Here is a 20676-nt window from a genome sequence, read left to right as displayed (position 1 = left end):
TGGCATATGTACTACAGCGTCTCCAGCGCTTTCGAGCGGCAATGGCCGGCCGTGGCCCAACCCCACATTCCCCTGATAGGTGGAGAGTTGGCCCAATAGCCGTAGCCCCACTGTCCTGACGTCAGGACAGTGTTCAAATCTGGATCAGTTTTTTGTCAGATCCGTTGCAGCCCCTTTTTTAGAGATTTGGGTATGGAGGAAAATAGAGAGGGTTGTGTTTTCTGCAACCCGGTATCACGGCAAGACGTGAACATGTGACGATCTACCATGCTGGGAGACGTGAATATGTCACGGTTTTGTCCCTTCAAATGTGACAGTTACACGGTATTGTTAACATGGCCCAACCAGTGGAGAAATACCCGGAAGTGCCAAGCAAATGGTCTACCGCGCCTATTGGTCGGTTTTTATTATTAGATTAGATGTTTTTAATTTATTTTTTAATCGTCACACTCAATTTCGCCGATTTTCTTGTTGCCCTAGCTGGTCGACACCTCTTTTAGCAGAAACAAAGGCTACATTGATGTATTAAATCGATGTTAATCCATGTGTGTGGATCATAGACTGTATATATAAAGGTGTGGATGTGGAATTAACAGATGTGACGTTGTGCGATTGCGTTGCCAGGCAACGCAATTTACAAACTCTTCAACTACAACCCTAATTATATTTAAAAACATTTTAGAAGGCCTCAAGAAATACTTTAATGTAAATTAAAATGAAAAACCTATCTACCAATTGGATTAAATATAAAAGTCAGCCAAATTAGTATTGATACTGCAAGGAGACGTATTGTGTGAAAAGAAATGTAAGATGTTGTTTAATTGCTGATATATTTATGATCCACGTCACGTTTTCAGTTTTGGCGGCAGTGCTTCCTGTTTGTCAGACTTGTTATACAGGGTGTTTCTCAATCGCGAGTAAAGCTGCTTCAGAGCCACTATTTCAAGCATACTACGTCATCGAGTGCCGCCGAAGTACTGTTCCAATCTCCAGCATACTTGGAAATCTACCGAGCCCGGCGTACTCCGTTTGGAGAAATATCGAGGCTGCACATGAGTAGACTCCGCGGTCTTAAAATCCCCACAATGCTTTGCGCACGGACCAATTTCCCCAAATCTGTGGCGGAAGATGTAAGGCGGGGCCTCTCATATGACGCACACCTGCACACTTGCTAGCGTGTTCCACACTTCGTTTTCCGAATGCCAGGAAGTATTCTTGACTCGCTTCTGAAGCAAGATGCTCGGCAGACATGTGCTACCAAGCAAGCGTACTCGCGATTGAGAAACACCCACAGTCTATGATCCACACACATGGATTAACATCGATTTAATACATTAATGTAGCCTTTGTTTCTGCTAAAAGAGGTGTCGACCAGCTAGTGCAACAAGAAAATCGGCGAAATCGAGTGTGACGATTAAAAAATAAATTAAAAACATCTAATTTTGACAATAAAAACCGACCAATAGGCGCGGTAGACCATTTGCTTGGCACTTCCGGGTATTTCTCCACTGGTTTGGCCATGTTAACAATACCGTGTAACTGTCACGTTTGAAGGGACGAAACCGTGACATATTCACGTCTCCCAGCATGGTAGATCGTCACATGTTCACGTCTTGCCGTGATACCGGGTTGGTTTTCTGACACTTGGTGAGTTCCCTGGAACACCGGGGACACATATTCATGTATAAAAGACGTACAAAAGTGCATTTTGCATGATAGGTCCCCTTTAAGTCACAGGCTCCTCCAACAGTGCAACATGAATATATAGGACATAAAACAAATAAAATAGTGCAAGAGAATGTTGCATTTGTTATTTGTTAAAGTTATTTATCTGTAATTCACATTTGAAAAGACAATGCCCTTTATTTCTAATGTTGCCAAACGTGAAGCAGTGATATCACACTCTGAAACGAGGCTGTTCCTCATGTGTTGGGGGACCTCCCGGAGACTCCCCCGGGGGTCCCATCCCGTCCCTGAACCCCACCTTGGCTACCACACACACACATGCGCAGGGAGGGGCGGCGCGAGCGTGGTGTGCAGCTTTGTGCGCATGTTCTGCAGTTAGGATGGTGTCGCTGTGCAGCTCCTCATCATTGCACGGTTCATGTCCAGCTGGAAGAGGCTCTGCTCAATAACAGCCATCAGAAATCGGGAATATCGACAAATCAGGAAACATCATGAGCAACGTACAGGGAGGGATGAAATGCGTGAAATATCTGCTCTTCATCTTCAACTTCATCTTCTGGGTAAGTCCGACTCACTTCGCATGAAAACAACGTTATCGCTATTTTAAAATCACCCGAATGTTTTGCACATTGTGGCCATTTTTATTCTATTTCTCTTCAATTTATATTTGATTTATTACAAACAATTATTAAGCTTTGTTTGCATGTGGAAAACCGGTTAGTGCTGTTTACATGTTCAACACTGCAGGATGTGTCTGTCTATTGCTTTTGTTAGATATGTTTTTTTAATTAACTTGGTTTCGTTTTACACTGGGGGAGTTCATCCACCTGCTCTGTGCAAACTCCTCTCTGACTGGCTCCCTAAATACTCAAATCATTGATTTATTGCCATCCATCATCTTCTTATCTAAATCCTTCATACATAAACCATCACACCTCTTAAAGTGCTCTCTATCTATTACAAATGTATAATAATTAATGGTTAAATCTGTACAAACCCTTAAATACCCATGCTTTATGTAGTATGTATTGTACTGTAACACACACACACACACACACACACACACACACACACACACACACACACACACACACACACACACACACACACACACACACACAGCACAGTGGCTTGGTGCTGGGAGTTTCTAACAGACAGGGTTAATCTGTTTTGGGACCATCATGGAGGTTTATGTCTGTTATGAAACATTATGATCAGATAAGGTTACCTGTGGCTCCGGCTGCTGTGGAGTCACTTTGGATTTTTTTCTGCACTGAATTATCATCTGACATTGTGTCGGTTCTTCTTTTGAACTGTGTAGCTGATGGGAATATAGGCTTGGTAAACTTTAGCTTGAAACCCTCACACAGTTAAAGCTACTGTTCGTTGTGTAGCTATGAAACCTGTTCCACTAAACAGTGAAACACTGAAAGAAAAGATTATTACTTTGTTGTCTGTTGTATTTCTTAATAAGTAGACAGCCACTGAATTGTCCATCCCGTTTGGGGTCGTGACCCCCAGGTTGCAAACCAATAGAGTGGAGCTGCAACCATTAGTGGACACATTGAAGTGAATGAAATTAGTATGACAGAAAATGCAGTTTTTAGCCGGTCAAATATTGACTTTTATATTACATTTAACTGAATCATTTTAGCTTTGGACTGATAAAGAAACGACTAGATTTGTACATATCACCTTGGATTTCAAGAAAATGGGATGGACATGTTTTCTAGACCACACAATTCATCTAGAAAATATTTGTTATTTGCAGTCTCAACATCAATGCCAAATTATTTGTATATGATCCCACCTCAAATTGCATGATCTGCCTACATGTATTATGTTCAAAGAATCCTTTGTGTAAATTCAGCACGAGATTAGTTTGCAATGGGTTGAAATATGTCGATTAGAATAGAGATAACCAATAAATGAATCGGCTGCAACTAACAATTGTTTTGTTATTCTTTTGGTCAAGAAAATGTTTGAAGCAAATGACATCACAGTTTGAATGCCAAAGGTGATTTGTTTAAATTGTTAGTTTTGCATGAACAAAGTGTCCAAAACTGAAAGATTAAATGTACTATCACATAAAGCAAATAAAAGCAGCACTGTGACGCGCTGGAACTAGGCAATGTTTGGAATTTGTTCTAGAAAATTACTTAGTTAATATGCGTGACAGACTCAGTGGTTGTAGATAGATGCTTGAGTTGTACTGCTAAACGATACAGTGTATAGGATCTTGACGGTTGCATTGACAAATCTCTGTAAGACGATCTCTTGTGTCACGGACACACAGCGGCCTCTTTGTCTCGCAGTTTGGGGACTGAGAGCAGGGCCGTTGTGGTCCGGGCCAAAAGAGGCGTACAGTACTATGCTGTAATTTTGGGGTGCAAAGCCAAACAAGCAGCCAATGCTAGTGTGAGTTACATCACCAGGCCCTGTGAGGCTGGCACAGCCGGCGGCTGCAATGCACCATGGGAGGTGGACCATTGATGCTATGATGTTAAGATCTGATATTATGATTGTCCATCTGCTGTCTTCCTTCTCCGATCATTTTTACTCTTGCCTAGTTCATGTGTTTTCCTCCTAGAATGTTATTTTTAGGAATCAGGGTTAAAAGTAAAATGGTTGAGATGATCACATTTACATGTATTATCAGATATCTGATCTGTAAAATGAAGATCAAGAAACATTAAGGGTTGTTATTTATTAAAAGTATGTGTTCAGGAGTTATTGTGTAAAATGTTGTAAAACTCAACTGTTTTGCTCTAAATAAAAACTTATAATAGGAAATAACCACTAATACACCCCATCTGCTGCTATATTGCTCTCATATTATTCATATGATTCAAGAAATGTATTCACAAAAGTATATTTAGTATTAAAACCCTTCATATGTATCAATGTTAAACATGTGCAGTTTACACCTAAATGTTCTTTGTGTCTAAGGTCAGAAGGATTCACTTTCTGAGGGTGAGACCTGCTTCAATCGATGGTTTATTTCTGGTCAAACTCACCCAGGGAGCAGTGATGACGTCTCAGTGTCGAGAAAAACATCACACCTGATGTCCTATCTTAATTTGTACTACATGCCATTAAGCAGAGGGAAAGTCTTTCCTGGCTTTACGTGCAGCCTATGATCTGTTTGAGAGTCTAAACAGGTCTTAAACTTTTAGTCTCTAAAGAGCTGATGCATTAACATTTTTGGCAGCAGTTTGTTCGGGATAAACAGGAGAAAGAAAGGGACAGTGGGCACCAGTAGCCACTTAACGGAGGAGACAAAGATGAGAGCAGCACATTCAGAATATTAATCAACAGAAGAGCTAGATAAAAACTAGAGGGGCCTCAACATTTAACTGTGAAGGGATTTCTCTGAAACATCAAACCAGAGACATCAGTTAAATCCTCAAAATAATCAGAGACCACATTTCAAACAGTGTTCTTTAATATCCTGCCACAGTGAGTAATTGTGACCTGACTGTGGCTCCTCAGCTGTCGGGCCTGCTGGTGCTGGCGGTGGGACTCTGGCTCCGGTTTGACCCCAACACAGTGGAGCTGCTGATGGGGGACGGAGCCCCTGACACCTTCTTCATAGGTACGTCCTCCAAACACACCCTACATCTACTGCAACATGGGGCAAGATAACAGAATAACATGTTGAAGTTGTTTATTTATTTTAGTGTATTAAAGTGTTTTTAGTTTTTCTTGATTTTAAGTGAAGTAATTTTAACAACTTAATAGTTCAAGTTCTTATGTCAACAATGCAACAATGGAAGTTTGGCCTGCAGCTACTGAAGCTAAGTAATGTTATGAGGAATTGGAAGTCTATTTTTCAAAATAAATCTTCAAATTCGAGCTACATTGTGGCTAATAAAATCCACAATGTAGCTTGAATTTAGAGATTTATTTTGAGAAATGTAAACGCTATGTTGCTGATTCATTTCCTTTTCAAGCTATTGAACATAGTTTGACTTCTCAATATAAAAAGTATCAAATGTAAGATGGTAAAAGATGCTCAAAGATAGAATTTCTTAGATATTAAGATGCATTTTCAGGCATAAAACACTATTCAGGTGAACAAGAACAAGCTTCAGAGAACAAAGGGCAGAGCCAGATTTCACGCTTGATGACATAAGGTTTTATGGTGCGCTGTAAAAATCGTTTCACAAACACCCCTCTGGGATTCTCCTCCACCATTTTAACTGGAGAGCCTTTCAGGAGCCGCAGGTGTTGTTGAGCGGTAATGAGCGCTTAACAGGCGCATCCTACCTTTAATGCATGGTGATGTTTCAACACTTCCTCCCCACGACCCAACTCACTGTTCTGAGTGGTTTAGTCCCCATTCATATCCTCCCCTATTAGGCCCAGATCATCGGATGTGCCACACCACTCTGCAAAGTGTGTAGTCACTAACATATTACGGTGCTGAGAGGAAGTGAAAGAGCACATGTCAAACCGTTATTGACATGCACCATTAGCACTAGTGCTCTGTTTTATAGGTTATGGAGAGAATTGCTCATGTTTTACAAATAATGATTCGATTTTCCTCCCACTGGAGGAATACAAAATAATCAATCAGAGATGCTCAGGCAGCGACAAATGGACCTGAGCCTCAAACTGATTCATGAACAGCTCCGTGCGGCACTTTGCACTCAGGTTACCTTTGATTGAGCCAAAAGATAAACACTAAAACATTAAACCTAAAGAGTGGACAAACACCCTTCAGTGTGTGGAGGTGCACACAATGGGCTTCTCTCTTTCTCTGTCGCTCTGTGTAGGAGCGGACGATTAGAATGAAGCCTATTCTTGTAACTCCCGTTTAGATCATGCCCTAAAATGGTGACTTCACTTCATCAACGCTCTGCTCTCATGGGGCTGCCTCTCATGGGGCTGCCTCCCTCAGGAGAGGAGGAGCAGGTTGGGTGGGGCAGGTGACAGGAGGATACCTCCTTTAGGATCATGATGCTGCACCATTCAGGGCAACTTTGTGAGAAATAAAACAAAAACAAAGTGTCTTGTTGAATGTAAAAGGGGAAAAAGTGAAGTCCAATACAGCCTTAAAAATATGACTGTAAATATGTAACACCCAATATAAACTGGACAAAGATGCAGTCATGCAAGATATTATTAGAGAGATACTCACTTGAGTTCTCACAGTTGTTCATCAGTTTATGCAAACTAATGCGGCGTGATCATTTTCGTTCAGTTTGGTTTAATTTGACATGCAAATATCACAGAGCGTGCACACATTTTTAATCGGTGCGTTGCCCGTAATCGGTACTTCACATTTCAGCAGGAAATACTTAAATTTGTACTCAACTAAAGTTACAGGCATCTGCTCACTCATCACTACATCAATAATATTAATCCAGTACAGTATAATAAACACTAAAAGTGGGGCAAACTGCATTTATATAAGATATTAAATAAAGGAATACCTTCCTTTCTGTGTTGAACTGCCCTTGTTCTAATGTTAGACTGCAGCAGAAGACAGCAGAGATATCTATTTATCTATATTTCCAATTAATCCTGCAGGGCGTCTGCTCACTCATCACTACATCAATAATATTAATCCACTACAGTATTTTTTATTTATTTATTTAATCGTTTATTTGAAGAGGGACAGTGCACATTGATGAACATTTAAAACAAATAATGCTTTAAAAACTTAAACATGCCAGATTTTATCTTTGAGCTAGTTTCCATCCGTAGTCCCTCACATACAACATTTAAGAACATGACATTTATATACATAGCAAAATAAATACATGATATGCAGAAAGAGCATGAGCAGCATATAAGCATTTACCACATGGCAGTACAATGTAGCAGCTACGACATATAAAGTGCAGGAGAAAAATATAGTATAATAAACACTAAAAGTGGGGCAAACTGCATTTATATAATATATTAAATAAAGGAATACCTTCCTTTCTGTGTTGAACTGCCCTTGTTCTAATGTTAGACTGCAGCAGACGACATATCTATTTATCTATATTTCCAATTAATCCTGCATAGGGCGTCTAACAGAGGAGCCTTAGCAACAAAATAAATATGATCATGAGCAGAATGCTGCCTTCATGCACCTCCAGCACTGAGACTGAACAGAGGGACCTAACAAGGGAAAGTGGAAGCATTCCCTGTGGCTGAATCATTTGCTGTCACCTTGTTGCTCCCTGCGCCCGCATGTAAACAGCCATTATGTGCATTTATCAGAAAGAGACTGTGAGATGTTTACACCAATATGTATCGCTACATGCTACCAGCATTAACAAGGAGGGCCACTTTCTGCTGGTTTCTCTTACAAGTGTTTAAGGCAGCAGCCAGGCAGCTCTGTGTGCACTCTGTATATACAGTAGAAGCTTGGCCCATTATATTTTCCATTGCTAACCCTCCACTTTGAAGCAGCCTATCCCTCGTTTCCTGCCCCCTTCAGCTATCCACCTCATCTTCACCTCCCCTTTTGTTCAACCACAGGAAAACAACAGCTTGCAATCCCCCCCCCCATGTGGATTAATTAAATTGCTGCGATGGTTGCCGTCTATGTCACGGAGAAGACCCTTAGCGTGGACCCCGGGGACAGAGTCGGTGTATAGTTACAGTGTGAGGGCTACGTAGTGAGGGCTGGGAGCTGAGGAGCAGACCGGGGGGGTGATGACATCCAGGCTCGAGGGGAGCGGGGATGGCTGGGGGATGTAGTTTAAAAATTAGATTTTCGACCAGACAGATGGCATCTGTGTGCTGCTGTACCCCACAATGTCTGAATAATTGGAAATAACAGCATCAAAGGTCTAAAACCAGAAGCCTTGTTTCTCAGTAGACTCCATCAGCTTTCATTCTAACTCTAATGGTGATACTGCAGAGAGTCTAGCTGCACCTCTGAGACAGAGATGGAGGGTTTCAGCTATTTGCAGCTCGCCTGAAGCAGCACAGAGTCCAGCGTCTTGTTTTGCTCAACACAGTCAAAGGGACGGCAGATGGTATTTATTTTCAGACTGAGCTTTCAGTTATTGGACTGTCTCAACCAGCTCTTATCTTCAAACCAACATTCTTTTTCTTTTTTAGTTCATTTTTAGAAACAAGGATTAGGACACCAACTCTAATCTGACAGATTACATGCACTCATCTCTCACTTGTGATTCCCCCAGAGGAGGAAACATTACAAAGAAATACTATTTTAGTTCTGGTCGTGTCAGAGATTCTTTTTGCATCTCGATTCAAAGCTTTAATATTCACAAGTATCTGGACTGAAGGAGTGGGCTCGTAATCACACTGAATTGTGGGAGGTGGTTCAGCGCTTTCGGGCTTCTCAAAGAGTTTCCACCTACACTTTTCTGCTGCAAATCAAACAGTCCTTTTATAACTCATGTTACAGCAAATACTTGCGTAATGCTGCCAACTGCAGTTTAAGCTGTGAATTGCAGTCATGCTACAGACACTGGGATAATATTGTATTAATTGAGAACATATATTCCTCTATCCTGAACATTACAGGATTAAAAAATTGTTTTTTAAAATAATTTATTTAATTATTATTTGTATTATATATATTTTTTAACTTTATTTTACTATATTTTTTATAATTTTTTATGTTATTAAAGTTTTCTTAAAATAGTTCTTTGTGTTTTTTATTTTTGTTTTACTTTTATGTATGCACCACGACACCAAGTCAAATTCCTCGTACAGTACGTGTCAACCTAGCTGGTAATAAACCTGATTCTGATTGTGATTCTAGGGGATTGTTACTCCTGATTTATTTCTACAGATGAAAACGATTTCAAGTACTCATCCATCTACTTTTTCTCCCCTCAGCCGTGTACATCCTTCTCGGTGCAGGAGGCCTGATGATGATCGTCGGGTTCTTCGGTTGTTTTGGGGCTGTACGCGAGTCGCAGTGTCTTCTTGCATCGGTGAGTTTGGGTGCTTTAAAGTGTTCCTATTCTTGTACTTTAAACATGTAATCAATCCCTCAAATGTTTTACTTCTAAAGGTTTCATTACTAAATGTCCTGGTTATTTATATGCAGTTCCCTGGAAAGATCTATGTGTAATTTGGTTCCAATTATAGGTGAAATAGGCTTTAATTGGCACGATAATTGGTGTTAATTAATCCTAATTATTGCGAGGGAATGCAAGAGTTTTTAAATTTGTGCACATTAGGTGCAAACAATAGAAAATGTGTCTCCTAATAACATTTTTATTTTCTTAAAAGCATCTAGGAAATCACAGGGAAATGATTGATCTATAAAATGATAACATTAAGTGATACAAACACGCCTTGTATACAGATACCTCTAGTATAGGACATTAATGAGCCTTTCTCCTGCTCTACAGTTCTTCGCTTGCCTTCTGATAATCTTCGGAGCAGAGATTGCCGCTGGTGTGTTTGGATTCATAAACAAGAAACAGGTACAACACTGCAATTAAACATTATAAATCAGATTGTAATGTATTTTTCAAATGTAATAACTGATATTTTCTTTAGATTGTTGAGGAAGTCCAAAAGTTTTACAGCAGCTCCATTGCTGACGTCTCCAATCCGAATGACACAGCAATCGCAGTCATTTACCACCAAACTGTGAGTAAGACCTCTCCTCTTCATATGACTGAGTCACAGTGAACCAGCATCACCATTTTATCTTTCATCTTTTCATTCACAGCTGAACTGTTGTGGAGGCTCCACATCAGACACGTCCACCACACTGTGTGCAGAGGCCGAGGAGAACACCCAGGTGACCCCGCTGCCTGCTATGACACTTTAGACCCACAGGGGGGCACAGTAGCACTGATTTAAGATCAAACCATAATCGAACCATGGATCACAGATGTACATTTATCCACAGTGGGGTTGTGTGCAGTAACTGTTATTAACATAATATATGCGTTTTTTCTATTTTTTAGGATTGTCTCACTGCAATATCAGACTTCTTCAATGAAAAGCTGCACACTATTGGATACATAGGGATTGGGATAGCAGGAGTAATGGTGAGACTTACAAATCATTGAATTCAAACTTCATCAATCATGATCCCAGTTTACAATCACTTCTATAAATGTTCCCTCAACGACGATTTGATGGCTATACTGTATTGTCCAACTTTACACAAAGCTCCATAATTGTTTTAACATGTCCAACAATGTGTCTGATTCCAGGTCATAGGGATGATCTTCAGCATGGTCCTGTGTTGTGCCATCAGGAACAACAGGGAGGTTATTTAGAAGTTGAGTCCCACCCAACCAGCGAGCCCACTACACCCTCAATGACCCCTTTATCATCAAGACATCTGAATAAAGATGGAAAACCCCAAAGTTACATTTCATGTCATTTCTCTAGTCCATAGGAATCTAGTGGGGGAGTTCAGTGAATATCACAAAGAGAGAATTCAATACATCCCAGTTGTCCACGGGCCAAAATTCAACACGATACGCTGGATCCTAATCTGCACACCTCAACTCCACCAGCACTGAGTGAAAATGATTTTTTTTCCTGTAAACTAAGCTCTGCTTTTGGCACGACTCTGAGACATTCCTCAGTTTTAACATCTTTTTGTTACACGACGCACTACACGAAGCCTTTTTAGACACAGGAATGTTGTGACTGCTGTAAATATGGACAGCTATTTTATGCAATTGTTGTTAACATTATTTATTGTGCCCTTTTTATGTAGCCAATACTACTCCGTGTGCTTACAGTATATGTTTTGAGGACTAGCCTACCTTTGCTGAGTAAAGTTCCACCACGTGCCTATCTTGTCACTAAATTTGCCTATTTATTGTGATTTGAATATCTACATGAGTTCCCTGCCACCACTCTCAAGTATTTCTACTTTAAAGCACAAAAGAGGAAGTGAAGATGTGATATTAAAAGGGTTAGGGAAGGTCTGATGATAAACTGCCTTTCTGTGAATCCCCAAACTTATCCAAAAGGTCCTGAGTAACACAGAGTCGTGAGCTCCTCTCGAGCGCGTGTGAACTGTAACGGTGAGCTACTTTGCATTTTGTGTGAATTATTTTGGATGTAAATTTTGTTGGTGTGCCAATAAGATGTGAATTATAGAATAATATAGTTTATGCCATATTGTTAACCGTAATAAATACAAATAAATACTGGGTGCTTTTAAAAAAGTGTTTGGTTCTTTTCCTGCCTTTGAAGTCTCTAATGCAAGTTGTGTCTCATGGCAGCACAATGCTAAACCAGTTCAATAATGCTGGGAACAAATAGACCACACTCAACAATAGGGCCTCTTGAGACACATTACATTAGTGAGACAAAATATAATATTCAAGAGGCCTTTATACTTACTAAAATGCATTTGTTAGGCTGCCACCTATTTATATTTAACACAAATCTTTATTGTTTTCTAGTCGCCCTCACAGATGGACACATACAGATACAAAATAAGTGAATGAGAAAACGAAAAGAAAGAAAAAAGATAACCGAGTCCCTTTCCCACGCCACCTTATCCCTCCCGTCTAGCCATTTCACAAAAATCATGCATGATACTTGTTAGCAATCAGCTGACTTTATCCATTCACACACATTTTAGCATAACAATGCATAATCCACCCTTAAAATGTCATCTTTTTAAACTAAATTGACATTGAGTCCTCTCCTAATCAACTTCCGATTCATCAAGGTGTGCGTATGTACAATCATATTTTACATGAAGGATATACCCAGATTAGCAGCTCTTTCAATAGCCTCTAGTCTAGTGTTTCTGCTTTAGCATTGTTAAGTATTATGACGATTGAAGCCATTTGTCACTACGGATTAAATGTTTTTGTTCTTGCCTTTGTTAGAGGGGCTGCGCTGGCATTATCTCAGTTTAAACCAGCTGTCTTTTGGACCTTTTCAAAGTTTTTGTAACAAAGCAGGAATCATTTATGTCTGTGTGGTATAGACCTGTCAACGATATGGTGTAATAAATCAATGAACACAGAATGAGTGTATTTACATTTTTTATGTTAATATATATATGGTATGTACAAAAAACACAAACACAAAACATGGTAAGAGTCACATTTCACATGCTCAGTCACAGTAATATTGTTTTTATTTGGCATGTTTTCTATTCAGACAGAAAGGTCTTTCTGCTTTGTTTAAGGCATAAACCAAAAAAAACATTTGAAGTTTCAGGTATCCATATGAAAATGTCTTAACTGAAGTTATGTGGACAGATACATATATAATATGCATGAATGCATCTCAAGTTATTGCAGGTAATACTACTAAAACAACTTCAGGGTAACATCAAGTATTTAACAGGACATGTTATGGATTGGAAAGCCATATGGTCCCATGTCAGTAGGAAGGTTCATGATCAGTGAGATTTAAACATGTACAATAACAGTTCTTGCTGGAAATGTGTGTAACAAAATAATTAAAATATCCCTTTGCATTCAAATGGGCTCAACGAGTCCCCAACTTAAAGACTTTGTAACATGAGACAGCAGTGGAAAAGGAAAAAACATAAAGTACTGCAAGCTGCTGCATTCAGCAATTCAAAAATAAAAACTAGCATACACATAAAGTACACAAAAAAAAAGCAAAGCGATAGCATGGAAGAAAACACAAAAATAGGATGTGTATTTGAAGGAAATAGCTCTCCTCCCTCACAGAGGGAAACAGGACTGTCTCTGGGACAGAGAAAGAATAACACTGCAACTCTGCATCCCCCAGCCCGGTAAGGCCAACAGCTTCAAGTGCAAACATTGGCTATAGCCTCCTGAAAAAGTCACAAAAGTGTTTAAGTGCAACACAGCAGAAGATGAATCATAGGTCTTCATAAGTCTTCCTGTCTCCAGACAAGACTCTGCTGTAAACTGATGGTATGTAGCTGCCAGTTGTTCCACCATCTACGCTCAGAAGGTCCTCAGTCAAGTTGATATGCTCTCATGCCGACAGGAGGTTTAGAGGAGTGTTGTCCAGGATGTATTCTCCAACTCCAGCAAAGTACATAACCTGTGCGATGCCGAAGAGAGGCGCGATCACCAGAGCTCGACAGCCAGCACCTTTCAGGAAGGCTGAGGGTCCCTCCTTCTGCATTATTTTACTGTGGAGAACCAGAGGCAGGGCTTAATGTAAACAGGCATTCAAAAAAAGAAAAGTGATTTTGTAACAATGTATGACTTATCTGTCTTACCTCACACAATCAACCACTCCACTATAGGCCTCCTCAGCGGACCCTTTGTTCAGCGACTGCAGTCTAGTCTTCACCACTACAAAGAAAATGAAAGAGAAAAAATGAAATGACATTAAGAAACATTACTGTGCTGTTACTAATAAACAGGGCACATCATGCAGAACATATCACACACTTAAATACTGATCATTCTCCATTGTTAACAACCATGTGTTGAAATGATATGGAGGAGAGCTAGCTAACGTTAGCTTTAAGAAATATCAGAATGGGGATAACAAAGAGCAGCATAGCGGTGCATTCAAGTTAAGACTTGAATAATTATAGTTGTTCAAAAGAGATGTTTTCACAGTAGTATAAAAAAGGTTAGAGTTGGAACTATGACCCGTTTAACTTCCTAACAAAAACCGACAGAAATAGAGGAATTTCACTGGTGTGGTAAACACCTGATAGATTTCTAGCATCATGGCTGACATGGCTCTGAACACTCACCGTCACACGGGTTAACAGCCACAGCGGCGGTGGATCCTGCCACACACCCGGACATGAAGGCCCAGTAGAACGGAGCCGCAGCATCAGGACTCGGTTTGCCCAGGTGGTTCAGGTTGGCAAACAACGGGAAGTAAACAATAGAAAAGGGAACATCCCTGAAAGGAACAAAAGAAATAGTTGTTTCAGACTGAAACCCTGATACCTAGTAACTGGTCTGCCTCGTTACCATGAATAGGAGTTTCACCTGATCAGGGTGGCCCCCAGGCCTTTGTAGAGCCCCTGGATGCCGTGTGTGTGGAACAGCTCCTTAGCGATCTGAGTGGCAGAAACGGCTCGCGGTGCTGAGGACACGGTGCACGAGTTGAAGGAGCGGCTGAGCACCGTGTTGGTGGCCACCAGCTTGGTGGTGGACATCATGACGGGCTTCTGCTGCTGGGCCGCTTTGGACCGAAGACAAAATATGTTAATACACACACAATGGCAGTATTTGAGTAAAATGCATATTCAGATTATAATTCAGTATCAACGGTGTACTCTTCTCACCAAGTCTGCCTGCGTCCTGTAGCTGTATCTTGAGCATCTCCATGGGGGTGGTGACAACAACCTGACACATGCCTGCTCCACACCCAGCCAGCATCTCTTTGAACACCGTCAGCCCCTTTCTGTTAACACAGAGGAACACAAATCATTTAAATCCAGTGTATTGCTTAATATTTTTGTTTAAATTATGTTCTGATGACTCTGAGGTTGATGATTTTGCTTACCCATTTTTGGAGAGGTGTTGCCTGAAAAAGTCATTAGCAGCCAGCTTGATGGCCTTCTCAGGGGTGACCAGGGTCAAGTTTACAGCGGCACCTGAAATAAAAACACACACTGTCAGCATTGAAGTCACAATCAACAATTCACTCAGTTTCAAAAACATTTCCCTTCCACTATCTTTAACACCATAGGAATTGAATTAGTACAGAAAATCTACACAGATAGGAAAAATGTTCAATTTAAAGTAGCTTCAGCTATAAATCACGAGGGGTTATGTCAAAAGAAATAACATTACAATACATGAGTTTCAAAAGGAAAAGGAGAAACAAGCAAAACACAGGACGAGAGAAGAAATGAAGCGGGTGATGAATATCCAGAGGAAGATGCAAACACTATGAAGTACACAAGTCAGTTTATGATAAAGATGGTCCTCTTACAAAGAGAAAACTTTAAAAATGATAATGTGTGTTTCTATTGAAAGACAACAAGCGAGTAAGTAGGTTAATGACGACAACAGACAAGAGACAAGAAGAGATGTTGACAGACTAAATCCTCATATGGCAATGCACTGTGTGTGCAGACTTTGGGCAAACATGAAAAGCTGATCTGTGAGACTGTGGACCATCTATAACTTTAGTCTACCACAGAGGAGTTCTCAAAGTCAACCAAAGTCTGCAAGGACACACTTCATAGACAAAATGAGGATCTACAACAAGTTGACAGTGAAGAGGAAAACCAAGTAGTTATTGACGAGAAGTCCAAATATAGAACAAACAGATGGCAAAACAAAAACATGTGCCTATATTTTTAGATAGAGCAATAATGTAAGAACCATTATATGATTTGCCTCCAGCGTGGCTGCGCCTTATCGGCTAGCCTTCAATATCCCAGGGGGACCCAGGTCTGCAATATGAAAAACACAGATGCAAACAAACGGCATTCCTCACAAAAGCAGAGAACCAGACTAAAAAGCTCTCAATTTTCCTCACATTTAACTATGTCCACAAGTTTTTACTTCTTTTTGACAATAAAATGGATTAACTTATGATTAAACAGTGTTCTCTTACTCATTGCATGAATGCTATTCAAAATATCTTAAAGTGGCAAAACCACTCTAAATGAGAGCAGCTTTGGCCGCCTCACTTTCATAACTTTTCCCATTACTTTACTAATAACTGTAATTTTATAAGTGTAAGTAAATAAAGCAACCCATGCACTTAAAATACACTGTATATGAACCTTCAATAGCTGTAATCACGTAATAGATGTTCAACGAACATAAACACATCTTACTCTGTCCTACATCTAATCCTCTGCTACATGTTTCAGCCTACTGCTTCATAACATTCGTAGGTGCATAACTCTTACCTCTGTACATGCCAAAAAAGCCCTCTGATCGAACTGTCTTGACAAGGCAGTCCATCCTGAAGAAATAGAGAGCAAAGAAAATATTATTGGTCTGAATCATATAAAGTAGCAGATTGTAAAAAAGAATTTTACAGATGCTTACAAAAAAACCTGTTATTTATTACTATTATATATTTACAACATGTAACAGTGACATGTACGTTAGCATACAAGCTAGTTGGGCGCGTAAAATGGGCAGTACATTTCCACCCAAAGGCATTTGAACGCCTCATTGGAGAGGAATGAGAAAGATTTATATTTATCACGGTCCATTGAGTCAGGTATTCCCCTAAATCTAAAAAGTAATCATGACGTCATTGAAGGATTAGCTAAAATAGTACTGATGACACATGGACCTAGTAGGTATAGTGCCAAGAGATTTGGCACACAGAGCGTTGTCGTGTGAGACGGAAATACTTACATGCTCTTGTAGACCTGCTGTCCTGGTCTCTGATTCTGCAGTCTGGTCTTTGCCAAGTCAATGGGAAAGACACAAGTAACCCCAACAATGCCAGCAATACCTCCATTAATGAGCTTGGCTGGAAGACTGAAAAAAAAAAAAAAAAGTTATTATATTGGAAATGGCATTTACTGTAACTATAAAAACAGTGACAAATCAAATCAAATGAAAGTAGACGTAAAATTATGGCTGGAATAGTTTTTAGATGTGATACTGTTCTCTCAAGTTGCATTGTTCAGTTACATTTGATTATTATTATTAAAATCAGTGATGTCCTTCAAATTTTCTTAAGCCATAGTCCTTTCATGTCTTGTCAAACTAACTCAAATATGCTTGAATGTTTGTTGTGAAAATTACTCAAATGGTAATTGGTCACAATAGTAAATACATGTATCAGACTCACCTGTTTTGTTGCTGAGCCATGATGATTTTCAAAAAAGGTAAAGATAGAAGTGTAAAAAGGTAGTGATGTAGATCCAAATGTTCTTCAGTCAAATCAATAAATAGAGTCCTGGAGAGAGAAAACGGGAGGAGTTACTTTAGATATGAACAGGTTCCTCAGAAGTCGCAGACACTTGTGTTCATAGAGCTTATCCCATCCACAGCAGCCGGCTTTAGCTTATATACCTCAAAGTCACGGGACCGTGAAGCAGCAGTTCCGCTACTTGTAATATGAGTAGTGCAACCCGTGGGGTCGCATACCGGAACACCATACATGGGCATGACCATTTCAGTCATTGTTCAACATGACTGCAGACTAGCGTATTTTCAAGTAACATGCAGGCAGCAGTGTGAATGTATTCGTTGTAAACTGAGTTTTATCGGAATACTGTCCGTGCAAATCAACGCAAAAGAGCTCCCAATAGGCCAATACCTTAACGAGTTACTCTTTTCTTGCGATTCACGACTTTTTTTTCCAGAAAAATAAAATCTGCATTCATTATGTCAAGTAAGTGTTTATGTATAGCAGGAAGGTAAGATGTAGAGTCAACAGTTAGAAATAAATCATAAAAGCAATTATCATCATACAGGTTTGTCTCATAACATTTAAAGAGCAAATTCTTTAATTCGTTAGCTGTTACTAAACGTTAGCTAACGGAGACACCCATTCAGAAGAATTCCTTCCCTTAAAGCGGAGAAGTTGGCTATTGCAAACGACTAAATGACTTTTAAATGCATAATCTTATTATTATGAATGAAATTCAAAAGTTAGTACTCACCAAACGATTGTCTTGTATGCTTTAAGTAAGATTGTTTCGAGCCGTTAACTTCTGTTTCCGTGTGAGTCGCCGGTCTGCTGATATATAGCTACGAGGGAAGAGAGTGGAAATTTCCATTGAGCTCTAGACGGGGGCGGATCCACCAAGAATGTAAATCCGGAGCTGATTGGCTACTATTGAACCTTCTCTATTTTAATTGGAAGATCTACCAATCAATCGACCAATGCACCAATCATGCTTCTACAAATGAGTAAGGGGTGAAGAGAAGATCAAATAAACCATTGTTCGGTAAACAAACGCTTAGCAGCAATTTAATCATGATAAGTCTTTTGGAGAGGTAATCCCGAAAGTCGGTTTGATTGATTGAAAAGTTTATTAACAGCTTGTATATTGGGTACAGTACAGTACAGCTCAAAACATACAATTGTTAAGGGGATGCAGACCAGAGAAAGACTTTCGTCTTGTTTACATCAGGGTCCCCCATTTCCAATTCATCATAAGGGTGAAGGGTTAAGACGCGGTTTACTAAAAGATCTTTACTAGATGATCCGGTTCCTGGTCAAGTTCCCATTGTCTCTGTGTTAAGATCACCCTGGCCTTAAGATCATCCTGGAACATTCTGGTGAACTTGTTTGGGGTTGTAACTAGAATGATCCTAATTACCTTATTGATGCTATTTTGGGGTTAAAGTAACTAAACACATGAATGTAACATATGCATTTTTTTTCTCCAACTACATACATCTGACAGACACAGTTGCTATAAACAACTACATATACATATTTCTCCATACAAACCATATACCACCAGTTTAAAAAATACAGTGCATTGTTACCAGGAACTACCCTACAGGATGCAACAGTTACAATTGGCTCCATGCAGTTTTTACCTGCCTTCATGTAAATGCATTAGTAACAATCATAATAATATAATACATAAAATAAAAACAATATATGCCATGTAACTTAAGCAGGACAGACATGGTGTGGGGAACAATTGAGACTGAGCATTAATAAAAACCCTAAACTCACAGGTGTGTTTGTGTGTATAATACATTGGCAGGGAAACCAAATAATCTGCTAGGTCATGTTGTATATGCTCTGGCAGGTACTACTTAATTTACATATTTGATCTGATCTGTTCATGCAGGCTATAACAAGAAGGTTTTGCAAAAAAAGAGAAGCACAGCCAATGGCTTCACCTTACAAGTTTTTCATTTTTGAATATTGATGTAGAAAATGAAACAATGTCCATCTGTTGCTAAGGTTAAACCAGGAACTAATGTCTATGGAATTACTCAAAGGGGTTTTGTTGCATGAGCATCTAGTAAATTCTACTGAATAGGTTTAAATTGCAGATGACTCAAATGCACCGCACCCACAACCAGGTATGTGCCATAGAAAAATTACAAGGTATATAGGCTGAAGGCAAGAGGGCTCTTGTTTAAATGTAAACTGGTTTCTCGAAGAGGTTGGTGTGCGAAGGCACAGTAACAGTAGTAGTAGCTTTGTTAAGGTGTACTTACGCACAGTGATTTAAGGAGCTAAATGCTCACAGTTTAGCATGTTAGCATGCAGTCATTTACCTATTAGCAGTGATTATGTCATCAATTAAAGTATTGCAGAAGTGGAAATTCTGAGATATAGGCGCTATAGTAGAAACAATAAGGTGTCATAATATTTGTTACAGTTCAACTTGAAGGGAACATGAATGCGAGTACTAAAAACATCTTAATCCATTCAATAGCCATTGAGATATTTCAGTCTAGACTGAAAAAAAGTCACATTTGTTCTAGTTGAATAAACAAAACACAAACAAAACTGTATGGTTTGTCTCAATGAAAGAGTGGTCGGTATGTGCGTCACATGGCTGTTTTCCTGGACTGCTGATGGAAGCAAATTCCAATTCATCCACTGCTTTTTCCAGTCTGATGATTGTAGAGTTATGTCAGGTCAACTTTTTGTATAAGGTATACAGCATAATTAACCCTCTAGTGAGGTGGGTTTATGAGTAAAGTCAGGCTAGATCATATTGATTCATTGAACTCAGGAAACCATTTTTTGTTGTTATGTTGGTTACAGGATAAGTAGCAATATTGAAACTGAAAAACAAAGACATAAACAATGGACCATAAATCCAGGAATGTTCAATTTGACAGCAGAGTGTCAAGGTTAAACAGTGCCGGTCTGTGGGAAGTTGAAGAAGCTTCCTCAAGGTTATGGGCTATAGGGTTCAGCATTAAAAACCGGTTTACATTCATAATTTCCCACACTTAGCTAGACCACATTTGGTTTGTTCTACCTCTGCCCCAAAAATATAAGGTTTCTAACTTTATGATATGTGTCAGGGATAAGTGGCACAGAGTCAAAGCTTGACATGGGGAGCAATGCAGATGTAGACAACTATTGTTCACTGATGAAAGTGAAACAGAAATTAACTTTCTGCCATTCATTTAACATCTTTTTGGTTGGCCTTCAGTTCACCAGCTTCCTGTTAAATTTGATATTTTATTA

General features: G+C 39.5%; 2 protein-coding genes across 3 annotated transcripts; one reads left to right on the top strand and one right to left on the bottom strand.

Annotated features, from left to right (window-relative positions):
• The first annotated feature begins 2005 nt into the window (after positions 1-2005).
• Positions 2006-11812, top strand: tspan2a (tetraspanin 2a). The gene is made up of 8 exons (XM_034138779.1): positions 2006-2246; positions 5179-5281; positions 9499-9596; positions 10020-10094; positions 10171-10263; positions 10346-10417; positions 10587-10670; positions 10839-11812. The coding sequence occupies exons 1-8, from the start codon at positions 2178-2180 to the stop codon at positions 10902-10904; spliced, it is 660 nt and encodes a 219-aa protein (XP_033994670.1). The 5' UTR covers positions 2006-2177; the 3' UTR covers positions 10905-11812.
• Positions 11813-12627: 815 nt separating this feature from the next.
• slc25a55a (solute carrier family 25 member 55a) lies at positions 12628-18269 on the bottom strand. 2 transcript variants are annotated; one of them, XM_034138777.1, is made up of 10 exons: positions 18164-18269; positions 17347-17454; positions 16905-17030; positions 16445-16500; positions 15082-15172; positions 14861-14979; positions 14562-14757; positions 14318-14472; positions 13829-13904; positions 12628-13738 (listed from the first exon to the last, which is right to left on the bottom strand). In XM_034138777.1, exons 2-10 carry the CDS (start codon positions 17364-17366, stop codon positions 13579-13581), a joined length of 999 nt encoding a protein of 332 aa, XP_033994668.1. In that variant the 5' UTR covers positions 17367-17454; positions 18164-18269; the 3' UTR covers positions 12628-13578. The 2 variants fall into 2 exon arrangements, with proteins under 2 accessions (XP_033994668.1, XP_033994669.1); XM_034138778.1 differs by lacking the exons at positions 17347-17454; positions 18164-18269 and having other exon boundaries at positions 15082-15979; positions 16905-16967.
• Between the last annotated feature and the right edge of the window lie 2407 nt (positions 18270-20676).

Source organism: Trematomus bernacchii, unplaced genomic scaffold (assembly GCF_902827165.1).
Source record: "Trematomus bernacchii unplaced genomic scaffold, fTreBer1.1, whole genome shotgun sequence".
NCBI classification, from domain to species: Eukaryota; Metazoa; Chordata; class Actinopteri; order Perciformes; family Nototheniidae; genus Trematomus; species Trematomus bernacchii.
Note: the sequence above shows the minus strand (reverse complement) of the source record. Positions and strands in the feature narration are given on the sequence as shown.

Bases quoted from the DNA above. Each gene is read 5' to 3' on its own strand.
- slc25a55a (XM_034138777.1), bottom strand. From the start codon at position 17,366: ATGGCTCAGCAACAAAACAG. The intron at 15,173-16,444 runs GTAAGAGTTATG...TTTTTATTTCAG, and splicing joins CTTTTTTGGCATGTACAGAG to GTGCCGCTGTAAACTTGACC. The intron at 14,473-14,561 runs GTGAAACTCCTA...TGTTCCTTTCAG, and splicing joins CTGGGGGCCACCCTGATCAG to GGATGTTCCCTTTTCTATTG.
- tspan2a (XM_034138779.1), top strand. From the start codon at position 2,178: ATGAGCAACGTACAGGGAGGGATGAAATGCGTGAAATATCTGCTCTTC. The intron at 5,282-9,498 runs GTACGTCCTCCA...TTCTCCCCTCAG, and splicing joins CCCTGACACCTTCTTCATAG to CCGTGTACATCCTTCTCGGT. The intron at 9,597-10,019 runs GTGAGTTTGGGT...CCTGCTCTACAG, and splicing joins CGCAGTGTCTTCTTGCATCG to TTCTTCGCTTGCCTTCTGAT.